The following is a 13849-nucleotide window of genomic DNA, read 5'->3' on the forward strand; positions in this document are numbered from 1 at the left end:
TTCTTCTTAAAGGGGCACTCCGGTGAAAAACTTTTTTTTTAAATCAACTGGTGCCAGAAAGTTAAACAGATTTGTAAATTACTTCTATTAAAAAATCTTAATCCTTCCTGTACTTATTAGCTGCTGAATACTACAGTGGAAATTCTTTTCCGTTTGAAACACAGAGCTGTCTGCTGATATCACGAGCACAGTGCTCTCTGCTGACATCTCTGTCCATTTTAGGAACTGTCCAGAGTAAAAGGAAATCCCCATAGCAAACATATGCTGTTCTGGACAGTTCCTAAAATGGACAGAGATGTCAGCAGAGAGCACTGTGCTCATGATGTCAGCAGACAGCTCTGTGTTTCAAAAAGAAAATAATTTCCGCTGTAGTATTCAGCAGCTAATAAGTACAGGAAGGATTAAGATTTTTTAATAGAAGTAATTTACAAATCTGTTTAACTTTTTAGCACCAGTTGATTTAAAAAAAAAAAAAAAAAAAGTTTTTCTCCGGAGTACCCCTTTAACTGCACTGGAGACAGCTGCTGCTGGATGAGCAATGCTTTCTACTCCCCTCTCTGGCTGATAATCCTGGCTCTTTCTGCTATTAACTCTGCCCCTTTATAAATATTTATCCGCTCTTCCTCGGCATGTCTGTGAAGGGGTCTGAGTTATCAGCAGAAGGGGATAGCGTTCAGAGCAGATCAGACAAAGCACTACATTTTGTTTGCATGTACAGTATTACAGGCCAGAATATCTGCTACCATCAGTATTGTTGCTGCATATTTCACTGTATAGTTTTTTTAAAATAATTGGAGAGCACCTCCAGTGTCGTAGTATTATGTAGTTACAGTCATGGCATAGTTACATGTTGGCTCCCCTGAAATTTTTCTAGAAAATTAAGTATTTCTCACAGAAAAGGTTTGCAGTAATACATGTTTTGCTGTACACATATTTATTCCCTTTGTGTGTATTGGAACTAAACCAAATAAGGGAGGGAAAAAGCAAATTGGACATAATGTCACACCAAACTCCAAAAATGGTCTGGACAAAATTATTGGCACCCTTTCAAAATTGTGGAATAATAAGATTGTTTCAAGCATGTGATGCTCCTTTAAACTCACCTGAGGTAAGTAACATGTGTGGTCAATATAAAAATCACACCTGAAAGCAGATAAAAAGGAGAGAAGTTCACTTAGTCTTTGCATTGTGTGTCTGTGTGTGCCACACTAAGCATGGACAACAGAAAGAGGAGAAGAGATCTGTCTGAGGACTTGAGAACCAAAATTGTGGAAAAATATCAACAATCTCAAGGTTACAAGTCCATCTCCAGAGATCTAGATTTGCCTTTGTCCACAGTGCGCAACATTATCAAGCTGTCCTGCAGGCTCAGGGAGCATCAGTGTCAGTGCGAACTATCCGTCGACGTTCAAATGAAATAAAACGCTATGGCAGGAGACCCAGGAGGACCCCACTGCTGACACAGAGACATAAAAAAGCAAGACTACATTTTGCCAAAATGAACTTGAGTAAGCCAAAATCCTTCTGGGAAAACATCTTGTGGACAGATGAGACCAAGATAGAGCTTTGTGGTAAAGCACATCATTCTACTGTTTACCGAAAACAGAATGAGGCCTACAAAGAAAAGAACACAGTACCTACAGTGAAATATGGTGGAGGTTCAATGATGTTTTGGGGTTGTTTTGCTGCCTCTGGTACTGGATGCCTTGAATGTGTGCAAGCCATCATGAAATCTCAGGATTACCAATGGATTTTGGGTCGCACTGTACAGCCCAGTGTCAGAAAGCTGGGTTTGCATCCGAGATCTTGGGTCTTCCAGCAGGACAATGACCCCAAACATATGTCAGAAAGCACCCAGAAATGGATGGCAACAAAGCGCTGGAGAGTTCCGAAGTGGCAGCAATGAGTCCAGATCTAAATCCCATTGAACACCTGTGGAGAGATCATAAAATTGCTGTTGGGAAAAGGCGCCTTCCAATAAGAGAGACCTGGAGCAGTTTGCAAAGGAAGAGTGGTCCAACATTCCGGCTGAGAGGTGTAAGAAGCTTATTGATGGTTACAGGAAGCGACTGACTTCAGTTATTTTTTCCAGAGGGTGTGCAATCAAATATTAAGATAAGGGTGCCAATAATTTTGTCCAGACCATTTTTGGAGTTTGGTGTGACATTATGTCCAATTAGCTTTTTTCCCTCCCTTTTTTTGGTTTAGTTCCAATACACACAAAGGGAATAAACATGTGTATAGCAAAACATGTGTTACTGCAATCCTTTTCTGTGAGAAATACTTCATTTTCTAGAAACATTTCAGGGGTGCCAACATTTACGGCCATGACTGTATATCTCGGCCTTAGCCTTATACCTGAGCAGTGACAAAAAGCAGCAGATGTTATTACAGCTCCTGACCAGTCAGTGTATCTGACCATGAACTGCAGGATGTGGGTAGCAGATATATAGCTGGCCTAATATACAGATCATAAGCCATGAAAACATGGGTGACAATCCCTATGAGAGCTGATAATAAACTGAGCAGTGACTGATAGCAGTGGACAGATCATAGACTATATAGACTTGTGCAAGCACTGACATATTGCATTATGGGAAGCAATATGCTAGAATATACATAAGCATTGCTTATATAATATTGCTGACAGGATATTTTTAATAAAGTCCAATGGTTTAGTCCACATTCCCAGCATATTGTAATCCCTACTTAATATATCAATACTCCCGGATCCCCCATGCACATCAAGTCACCATGTCTACTTGTTTGAAGTAAATACCACATTTATTATTATTTCCTTACCTTTTTGCCTACTTATAGAGACATCAGTCATGGAGGTTTTGCGTCCCACCCTAATCAACATTGAAGGTCGAATATACAGGAAGAACACAGTTCAGGAGGCAACGTATCAGAATGAGGAAGAGGAGGATGATTTTTATAAGGGTAATGTATCACTGATTCTGCCATTTACTTACATAAACCAAGAATAATTCTGTACTTTTTATATAAAGCCCGATTGACATGGTATTTGGTCATACTTTTAGCCAAATCCAGAAGTGGAAATAAAAAAGAAAACTATAATGCAGAAATTGTCACCTTTTGGACCCACTCCTAGTTTTGGCTAAAATACTGACCAAATGCTACAATGTGAACCTAGTCTTATCCTGATGCATCTTTTCCTGCAGAGTCCATGCAGTGTTTAGATGAGCCATGTGATGACTTTATGATTGAGGAGACTGAGAAGGGTTTCCAGTGTTCCATAAATCTTCCGAGCCAACTTTTTAAGTGAGTATTTTTTTTTTTTCAATAACTATTTTTAGAAATGTTAAATCTCCCCCAATGTCTCTATTGAATGATTTTTCAAAACCTGTCCAGAGAAAAAAGTGCTGAGTTGCCCATAGCAACCAATCAGATCGCTTCTTGCATTTTTCAGAGGCCTTTTCAAAAATTAAAGAAGCGATTTGATTGGTTACTTTGGGCAACTCAGCACTTTTGTCTCTGGACAGGTTTTGATAAATTACACACATTGTTTACATTCAGAAATTGAAGAGGACCTGTGGCTTCTTCTGACATGTCTCCTATAGTAAATAATTCCCCATATAACAACAATAATTCTTACTGGAATTTTATGACTAAATAACCAACTGGGTATTACCAGCTAGGGGCATATTCTACACCAGTGGTCTCCAACCTGCGGACCTCCAGATGTTGCAAAACTACAATTCCCAGCATGCCGGACAGCCGTATTGCAACATCTGGAGGTCCACAGGTTGAAGACCACTGTTCTACACTGTCAGACTGCGTAGGGACATGTCCTCACCTGGTAACAGCCGGTGGCTTTTTAGTCATACATTTCTAGTAAATATAACAGAGGAAAGATACAACACAGAACTACAAGTAAAGATGTTAGAGAGTTGATATTTTATGGTGAATACATGTATTTACTAAAACAGACATTTAGGTGAGCTATATCTAAGAATTCAGCACATGAGGGAAAATAAAACAAGATGAGCACTAAGCAGAGATTCCATGCACTGCATAAAATAAGGAAGTAGTACAAGCCAGAGTTAAAGGGGTACTCCGGTGCTATCCAAAGAATAGGGGATAAGATGCCTGATCGTGGGAGTCCCGCTGCTGGGGACCCCCGTGATCTAGCACGCGGCACCCCGTTTGTAATCAGTCCCTGGAGCGTGTTCGCTCCGGGTCTGATTACCGGCGACTACAGGGCGGGCAGCGTGTGATGTCACGCCTCTGCCCCCATGTGACGTCACGCTCCGCCCCTCAGTGCAAGCCTATGGGAGGGGGCGTGATAGCTGTCGGCCCCGTGCCGGCCCCGTGATCGACAGTAATCAGACCCGGAGCGAACGCGCTCCGGGGACTGATTACAAACGGGGTGCTGCGTGGAAGATCACGGGGGTTCCAAGCAGCGGGACTCCCGTGATCAGGCATCTTATCCCCTATCCTTTGGATAGGGGATAAGATGTCTAAGCACCGGAGAACCCCTTTAAAGTACAGTGGTCCCTCAAGTTACAATATTAATTGGTTCCAGAACGACCATTGTATGTTGAAACTATTGTAACCTGAGCCCATTGTAAGTTTAGGGATCACTGTATCAGGAAGATAAGAGGACACTGCCCCCTGAATCTCACTAGGTATTGGCCATAAGCTCTTCTGACAAATGGGATTCCGGACTACCTTATTTATTTTCATCTCATCTCTGTGGAACGTGCAATCGACATAGAGGAGATGAGCAAGTGACATAAATCTCTGCAGTAAATAATCCTGAAGTGAATGAAAAAATAGAGGGAACATTAGCTCCAGTATTGCTTTGTTTATTCTTTTCTGGTTTGTGTTTTAGATACATAATAGGCAAAAAAGGGGAGACCAAGAGAAATCTGGAATCGGAGACTCACACCTCTATCAGTATTCCTAGACAGGGGATGGAAGGAAAAATAGGTGAGACACAATTCTGGTTGTTACTAAAGCTTTTGTATACTTTCTGCTTGTCTAGCTATGCTACTCTTTCCCCTTCATGTAGAGGCCAGGCTTAGAAAGGTTTTTGCCGAAATGTGCCTGCTTTTTGTGTACTGCTTTATCCACTATCAGGGAGTACATTTTATTTACCTTCATCTGGTAAGTGAGAGCCATTTTTCTTCTGTGACTTATGGGATCTTCCCTCTCCACCATGGCCCAAGTGCTAGTGCTGTCCTCTCCTCCCCATACATTGATGAGGTGGGTGTGCATGCTCAGTTTAGGCAGTCCTAGAAGCTGCACTGATCTCCTCTTCTGTGAAACTTCCCTTTAAACCTAGAAGCTCACACGTTGACTTTGTTCTCTCCTGCTTCAAACCTTCTGATTAGTGTTATGTAAAAGCTGTCTTGCTCATATATAATACTATGAAGTAGAGCCCTGCACAGGATGTTTTTTTTTTATCCCGTTCCCACTGCCTCCCGATGAATTTCTGAACATTACTGCCCACTCCAGTAACATGTTTGTTCCACACCAGTTCGTTTCCACAATATGTGTGTCCCGTCCTGCATGCTCCCGCTAATATAGGATTGTACAGACACTAGGGTGCATTGCCCTCATATGAGGGTGCAGAACATTGCACACTAGTGTCTGTACATTCCTATATAAGGGTTGGAGGGGTGCAGAAGCATTACACCCTCTACACATTCCTGTATGAGGTTATAAAGCATTGCACTCTAGTGTCTGTACATTCCTATTTGAGGGGCAGGGGGGGGGGGGGTGCAATGCTCAGCACCCCCTGCTCTTAATATAAGAATGTACAGACACTAAGGTGCAATGCTCTGCAACCCCTACCCCTCACCCTAGTGTCTGTGTACATTCCTATACACGTGGGTATGAGCGGAGCATTGATTGCACCCTAGTCACCCTGCTATTCCCATTTATGTGTATTTATTATGCCTGATGGTGACGAAGCATGGGTCCTTCAGGGCAGGCTCAGTGGGGGAGAGGGGGGGGAGGAGACAGGCTGCACATTGATTGCAGAACCAAGCATGACCCAAGGTTAGCTCTGGGACTCAAGTTATAGAGGCCGGGTCTGTGGTGAGGGAATTGCGGGACCTGCAGGCATAGTGCCTGAGCGCCTGCTCCTGCCTGCAGCAGCCTCATTACTGCTCGCACGTTTGGCATTGGGTCTTGCGGGATCCCAACCCTTATGTAAGGCTCTACTATGAAGTTTCTCCCTTATTAATATACCCTCTTTGCCTTTTCTGTGAATGAAAGACAAAACCCTGCCAGTATAGTAAGTCATGTCTGATTATAATAAAGTAAAAAAAACTAAAATAACAGTCCTGCTAGGTATATCTTAATATGTTCTGGACTAGACGAACAATATTAGACATTCTAAGATTTATTATCACACTAATTACCAAAGAATAGAGGAATATATAAAATTGTAAAAAGTAAAAGTATCAAGGTGAATTTAGTATAAATATAATGGATAGAAAGATATAAAAGCTACAGAATGGGCCTGCTCAATTGTATCTAATTTTTTTTTAAAGTGGAAACTTTTAAGCCATAAATATAAATGCACTTATGGGTACAAAATGTCATAACATAATAGCCACCTATAAATAGCATTTCTTATAGCTACAGACATTTAGTTTGCAGGTTTCGGCAAAAGAACAAATGTTATTTGCACAGTTCTTATTGGTGCATATAACTTATGGCAATGTTCAATGTATCAGTCTGCAACAGTGTCCACAGTTTACCTAATATTCATGTGGTCTCTGCTCCTACATCCCAGTTTCTTATTTATTTACTTCTTCTGTTATCTCATATTATGAATTTCATTTACATTGAGCAATGATAAGCATACATAGAAGTCCTAGGATAGTCATACACAATCCAAATAATTTTTCCCATTAATATACTTTATATTCACATATTTATTTTATCCTCTCTTCTGTTCTTATAAGATTAGTTTATAATAGAAAAGACACTGTACTGTACTACTGGCAGATTTGTCAGTACATTAATCAGATTAAATGCATTTTATAACTCTTTTCATTTTATTCAATTATTTTTATTCATTTCATTGGTTATATTTCATGATTTATATTTATTTTATATCAACAATCATGGCAATATTTTCTTTTTATTCTTTTTAATCATTGTTATTTTTTTATTCATGTTTATTAGTAATCTCTTTATTCTTTATACTCATTTTTATTTATTTATTTTCTATCGATCCTTATCCTGTATACTATATTTTATTTAATATGTTTATATGATGTTATATTAAACAAATAATCCAGTCCAGAGTTTACAGGTATCCCTAGGAAGATCCAATCAGGTGACTAACAATAGGCATAGAGAGGAAAAAGGGGAATTTTGTCCAATATAACATTATTTGTTACTAAGGACTGCGACATTTCCCCAAAACCTATTTAGGCAGCCACCTTTAAGTGACTAAAACAATTGTCCCTCACATCATTGCACAAAGACTTTCATCATCATCATAGTCATAATCATCATTGTTAGGGAAATTACCCCATTTCAGTCATAACTCAGGGACCAAATATTGTTAAATTATCAAACCAGCTCTCAGAGAAATAACACCACAAGACACATTCATTGTGTGTCTCAAATGGATTCCTAATCTTTACTTGAAAGGTGAGGTTAAGATACATACAGTTGTATGTGACATCATATTAGGGTTTTTCCAAAGCAATGTACAAAATAGAAAAAGTGTCAGAAAGCCTAACTTGTGGTTTAAATGGGCACTGTCAGATACAAAACTTTTTATATGTTGTACATCTTGGCAAAACATTAACCTTTCTAATATACTTCATAAGAAAATGTTATTTCCTTTTTATAGAAATCATGGCTTATAAAATCATGGCTTTGTCCAAGCTGAGACACAGGAATGGACAAAGACCAGTAAGTGAGGGTGGGCTAACGTTCCTCTGTGCTCTCTCCTGTCTGATAGGACTCCTCTGTGCTCTCTCCTGTCTGATAGCACTCCTCTGTGCTCTCTCCTGTCTGATAGCACTCCTCTGTGCTCTCTCCTGTCTGATAGGACTCCTGTGCTCTCTCCTGTCTGATAGGACTCCTCTGTGCTCTCTCCTGTCTGATAGGACTCCTCTGTGCTTTCTCTTGTCTTATAGGACTCCTCTGTGCTCTCTCCTGTCTTATAGGACTCCTCTGTGCTCTCTCTCCTGTCTTATAGGACTCCTCTGTGCTCTCTCTCCTGTCTTATAGGACTCCTCTGTGCTCTGTCCTGTCTGATAGGACTCCTTTGTTCTCTCTCCTGTCTGATAGGACTCCTCTGTGCTCTCTCCTGTCTGCTAGGACTCCTCTGTGCTCTCTCCTGTCTGATAGGACTCCTCTGTGCTCTCTCCTGTCTGATAGGACTCCTCTGTGCTCTCTCCTGTCTGATAGGACTCCTCTGTGCTCTCTCCTGTCTGATAGGACTCCTCTGTGCTCTCTCCTGTCTGATAGTACTCCTATGTGCTCTCTCCTGTCTGATAGGACTCCTCTGTGCTCTCTCCTGTCTGATAGGACTCCTCTGTGCTCTCTCCTGTCTGATAGGACTGCTCTGTTTTGTTGTCTCTGGCACTGGGTGTCTAGAATGTGTGCCAGGCATCATGAAATCTGAGGATTACCAACAGATTTTGGGTCGCACTGTACAGCCCAGTGTCAGGAAGCTGGGTTTGCATCCGAGATCTGGGTCTTCCATCAGGACAATGGGGGGGGAGGTTTATCGAAACCTGTGCAGAGGAAAATTGCCCAGTTGCCCATAGCAACCAATCAGATTGCTTCTTTCATTTTTAACAAGACATCTGCAAAATGAAAGAAGCGAGCTGATTGGTTGCTATGGGCAACTGGGCAACTTTTCTTCTGGACAGGTTTTGATAAATCTCCCCCTATGACCCCAAACATACGTCAAAAAAAGGCACCCAGAAATGGATGGCAGCAAAGCGCTGGAGAGTTCTGAAGTGAACAGCAATGAGTCCAGATCTAAATCCCATTGAACACCTGTGGAGAGATCTTAAAATTGCTGTTGGGAAAAGGCACCCTTCCAATAAGAGAGACCTGGAGCAGTTTGCAAAGGAAGAGTGGTCCAACATTCCGGCTGAGAGGTGTAAGAAGCTTATTGATGGTTACAGGAAGCAACTGATTTCAGTTATTTTTTCCAAAGGGTGTGCAACCAAATATTAAATTAAAGGTGCAAATAATTTTGTCCAGACCATTTTTGGAGTTTGGTGTGACATTATGTCCAATTTGCTTTTTTTCCTGCCTTTTTTTCTTTAGTTCCAATACACACAAAGGGAAAAAAACATGTGTATAGCAAAACATGTTACTGCAATCCTTTTCTGTGAGAAATACTTAATTTTCTAGAAACATTTCAGGGGTGCCAACATTTACGGCCATGACTGTATATATGTGTGTTTATGCATCACGTTTCAACTGGTTCCAGAAATAAAAAAAAAAAACGGTATTCCCAGTTAAATTTAATTATTTCCTATCCACAGGATAGGGGATAATGGTCAGATTTCCGGGGGTCTGACTACTGGACCCAACTCTCCCTACTGGGATCTCTGTAATGTTCCTCCTACACTTGCATTTTGAATGGAATGGCAGGTCAGCATACTTATCCCTGCTCCTTGCTCCTTTGTGGAGCTGCCAAAGATAGCCTACTGGTCACTTCATTCAAAACAAAATTGACGGGCCACCATTCTGTGGATAGGAGATACGTTATAGGTGGATTACCCCTTTCATTCTTAAAGGGATTATCCAGCCTTTAAAAAAAAAAAAAAAAAAAATAAGATAGTAAAAAAAAAAAACCTATGCAGCTCTCCTTTTCCCCCCTCTGATCGTCGCTCTTCTTCCTGCTTCCAATGCAAGCTCTTGGGGCAGGACCTGCCATCTCAGCCAATCACTAGCTGCATTGGGGTCCCTTTTCCGCCTGTAATTCAGCTGAGCCAGTGCTAGTCATGTATGTAGGTAGGTATGTTTTTCTTTATCTTCCCCCTGCCCCAGCACCATATTATATATATATAATTTTTATTTCAGGGCTGAATAACAATTAAACAAATACAGCTGAAAAACTACTAGTGTTTTAAAAAGTACTAAACTAAAACATGTACAAAGATGGAACCTAGAGATCGAACAAATCTCAGATTGCACATGTATTTTATTTGTAGTTTTATAGTATAAATGAGCCCTGACACAGTTGAATTCTGACTGTTCCATTGTATTTTGGCCCTCGACCAGCAGGTGGCGCACTGATATAATAAATAACCTTCTTTTAGGATGTTGTGTGCCTGCTTTTTCAGCTCTCTATCACTGGTGGTAACCCTGATTTGTTTATGTCCTTGAATTCACAGTTTTAATGAACTTACACAACATAATTTACTTCAATACAAATAATAATTTATATGTGCTACAGTTGCAGTTAGTGTATGGATCAGTTTTGTTGTGTTTTATCTGTTTGGTACTTTATTACTCTGTCAAACGTGTATAGAGTGCATGTGAACTCATTTCCTCATGTGTTAACACAAAAAATGAATCCTTATTTTTGATGATATCCTTGAGCTTTCATCACTTCTACAGTCTGTGTGGGCTACTCAAAACACTTTATTTTTGCTCTAATGCTTCTAAAAAAAAATTGAAGCACCACTACAAATAGTCTTGATTAAAGGGGTATTCCAGGCCAAAATTTTTTTATATATATCAACTGGCTCCGTAAAGTTAAACAGATTTGTAAATTACTTCTATTAAAAAATCTTAATCCTTCCAATAGTTATTAGCTTCTGAAGTTGAGTTGCAGTTAGACAGAAAACTTCAGAAGCTAATAACTATTGGAAGGATTAAGATTTTTTAATAGAAGTAGTTTACAAATCTGTTTAACTTTCCGGAGCCAGTTGATATATAAAAAAAGTTTTTGCCTGGAATACCCCTTTAAACATGTCCTGTTGTTTTGTGTTAACAGCTCCAATGCAGACTTATGCTTCTTCAAGGTAACAGACTACAAACAATCTACATTCCATTTGTCCTTTACTTCTATTAAGGGTGGGTTCACACCACGATTTTCTATACAGTTTAGATGTTTTTTTTTTTTTAACCGTATGCAACCGTACAGCAAACCGTGGCCATAGACTTTCCATTCAAAACCGTATGCACCATATTGTATACGGTTGTCTCCGTTATTCACACCACACGTTTTTTTACTTTTTTTTTTCTGGACAGAAAATCGTGGCCTACCACAGTTTTTGGTCCAGGTGAAAAACCGTATTGACCCGTATACGTTTTTTTTTAACATGGGAGTCAATGGGAACCGTACAGAACTGTATGTGAGTACGGTTCCATCCAGTTTTTACCATACGGTTTTTGACTTTGAACAGTTTTTTTTCTTGGAATTTTAATCAAACAAGTGAAACTTTATTCATAATGGAGTGAAAAGTTCAAAACGTATACAGTTTTTTTCTTAAAAAACGGATGCAACCGGACATCATTTTTCAAACCGAATATGGTTTTCAACCGTATACAGATAAAACTTTGTACACACGTTTTGATACAGTTTAGTCAGGTTTTGAGGAATCTGTTTTTTTTATCAAAAACCTGGAAAAAAACTGTATTGCAAAAACGTGGTGTGAACCCAGCCTTAACATGTATTGAGAGGTTAGCATGAAGTGAGGAAACAGGCAAAAGCGAGTATGACTGCAGGTTTAGACTACACAAGGATTGTTTTTTATCTGTGGCCATTCAAACTTAAAGGGGTACTCTGGCTTTATACATCTTATCCCCTATCCAAGCACACCCTGCTGCTTGGACCCCCGCGATCTTGGTACAGCCCCCAGAATTCTGTGCCGGACACTGCCTCAGAGTCTGAGATGTGATGTAATGGCCATGCCCTCCTTGTAACATCATGTCACGCCCCCCCTCCATTCATTTCTATGGGAGGGGGCGTGATGACCGTCACACCCCCTCCCATAGACATGAATGGAGGGGGCGTGGCGTGACTTTACATCTCAGGCTCGGAGGCAGGGCTTGCCACAGAATGCTGGGGGCTGCACCGAGATCGTGGGGGTCCCAGCGACAGGACCTCTGCGATCATACATCTTATCCCCTATCTTCTGGATAGAGGATAAGATGTATAAAGCCGGAATACACCTTTAAAGGTCTATGTAGGAGCTATAGACACAAAATGATTGGAGAGCTTTAATAAAACTTGTTTCACTTTTTTTTATTTTAGGGGTTGTCCAGGATTTTATTTTATCATTGGCCTATGTTTAAAGGGGTATCCCAGATACTAGATTATATATTTTTGTGGTCACAATAGCCTAAAAACACACACTCACTTCCTCCCCCTGTGACATCTTCCGTTCCCCCGCTCAGTAATCTGACTGTTACATCCAAGACAGACTCAGTTTGGCAGTGACAGCTCGCTTAGCCAATCATCGACTGCAGAGGTGTTCTGCCTCACCACTGTCTTGGAAGTAGCAGCCTGAGCATTCAGCGGTTGACCGGACAATGTCACAAGGGGATCTCTGAGGGAGGGATGTATGCGAGTGTCTATTATTATAATTTTTATTAAAAAAAAATTATAATTACGGTAATAATTAATTTGTATAATTCTATTTTTTTCTTCATAATTTATAAAAAAAATTATAATTATTCTTGGGGCCCCACCAACATATATAAAAATCTAGTATCTGGAATACCCCTTTAAGATTAATATGCAATAAATATCTCACTAATGTGCTGAATGAAGGGACTTATGAAAGCACTGTGGCTTCTTCCATGCACAATTCTGTACACTGTGTTGGGTCACAAGTGTGCATTCTTCTCGTCACACAGAGCTGGACATAAATGACATGGCCTAAGAATGACCATATATATGGGTGTGTGTATGGATATACAGGGTGGGCCATTTATATGGATACACCTTAATAAAATGGGAATGGTTAGTGATATTAACTTCCTCTTTGTGGCACATTAGTATATGTGAGGGGGAAACTTTTCAAGATGGGTGGTGACCATGGTGGCCATTTTGAAGTCGCCCATTTTGAATCCAACTTTTGTTTTTTCAATAGGAAGAGGGTCATGTGACACATCAAACCTATTGGGAATTTCACAAGAATAACTATGATGTGCTTGGTTTTAACGTAACTTTATTCTTTCATGAGTTATTTACAAGTTTCTGACCACTTATAAAATGTGTTCAATGTGCTGCCCATTGTGTTGGATTGTCAATACAACCCTCTTCTCCCACTCTTCACACACTGACAGCAACACCGCAGGAGAAATGCTAGCACAGGCTTCCAGTATCCGTAGTTTCAGGTGCTGCACATCTCGTATCCTCACAGCATAGACAGTTGCCTTCAGATGACCCCAAAGATAAAAGTCTAATTGGGTCAAATCGGGAGACCTTGGGGGCCATTCAACTGGCCCACGACGACCAATCCACTTCCCAGGAAACTGTTCATCTAGGAATTCTCGGACCTGACACCCATAATGTGGTGGTGCACCATCTTGCTGGAAAAACTCAGGGAACGTGCCAGCTTCAGTGCATAAAGAGAGAAACACATCATCATGTAGCAATTTCGCATATCCAGTGGCCTTGAGGTTTCCATTGATGAAGAATTGCCCCACTATCTTTGTACCCCATATACCACACCATACCATCAATTTTTGTGTTCCAACAGTCTTGGAGGGATCTATCCAATGAGGGTTAGTGTCCGACCAATAGCGGTGGTTTTGTTTGTTAACTTCACCATTCACATAAAAGTTTTCCTCATCACTGAACAAAATCTTCTGCGTAAACTGAGGGTCCTGTTCCAATTTTTGTTTTGCCCATTCTGCAGCACCTGAAACT

The 13849-nt window shown here is 40.5% G+C and overlaps 1 protein-coding gene across 6 annotated transcripts in view; it reads left to right on the top strand.

Annotated features, from left to right (window-relative positions):
* The window catches only part of ASCC1 (activating signal cointegrator 1 complex subunit 1), a 329262-nt gene that overhangs the window by 5646 nt on the left and 309767 nt on the right, over positions 1 to 13849 (top strand). For all 6 annotated transcript variants that reach the window (XM_056530463.1, XM_056530468.1, XM_056530467.1 and 3 more), the window contains exons 2-4: positions 2821 to 2943; positions 3186 to 3285; positions 4859 to 4956. In XM_056530463.1, the coding sequence (XP_056386438.1) occupies positions 2821 to 2943; positions 3186 to 3285; positions 4859 to 4956 (321 nt within the window). The remainder of the gene's footprint in view (positions 1 to 2820; positions 2944 to 3185; positions 3286 to 4858; positions 4957 to 13849) is intronic.

This window comes from Hyla sarda, chromosome 7 (genome assembly GCF_029499605.1).
Source record: "Hyla sarda isolate aHylSar1 chromosome 7, aHylSar1.hap1, whole genome shotgun sequence".
Taxonomy (NCBI): domain Eukaryota; kingdom Metazoa; phylum Chordata; class Amphibia; order Anura; family Hylidae; genus Hyla; species Hyla sarda.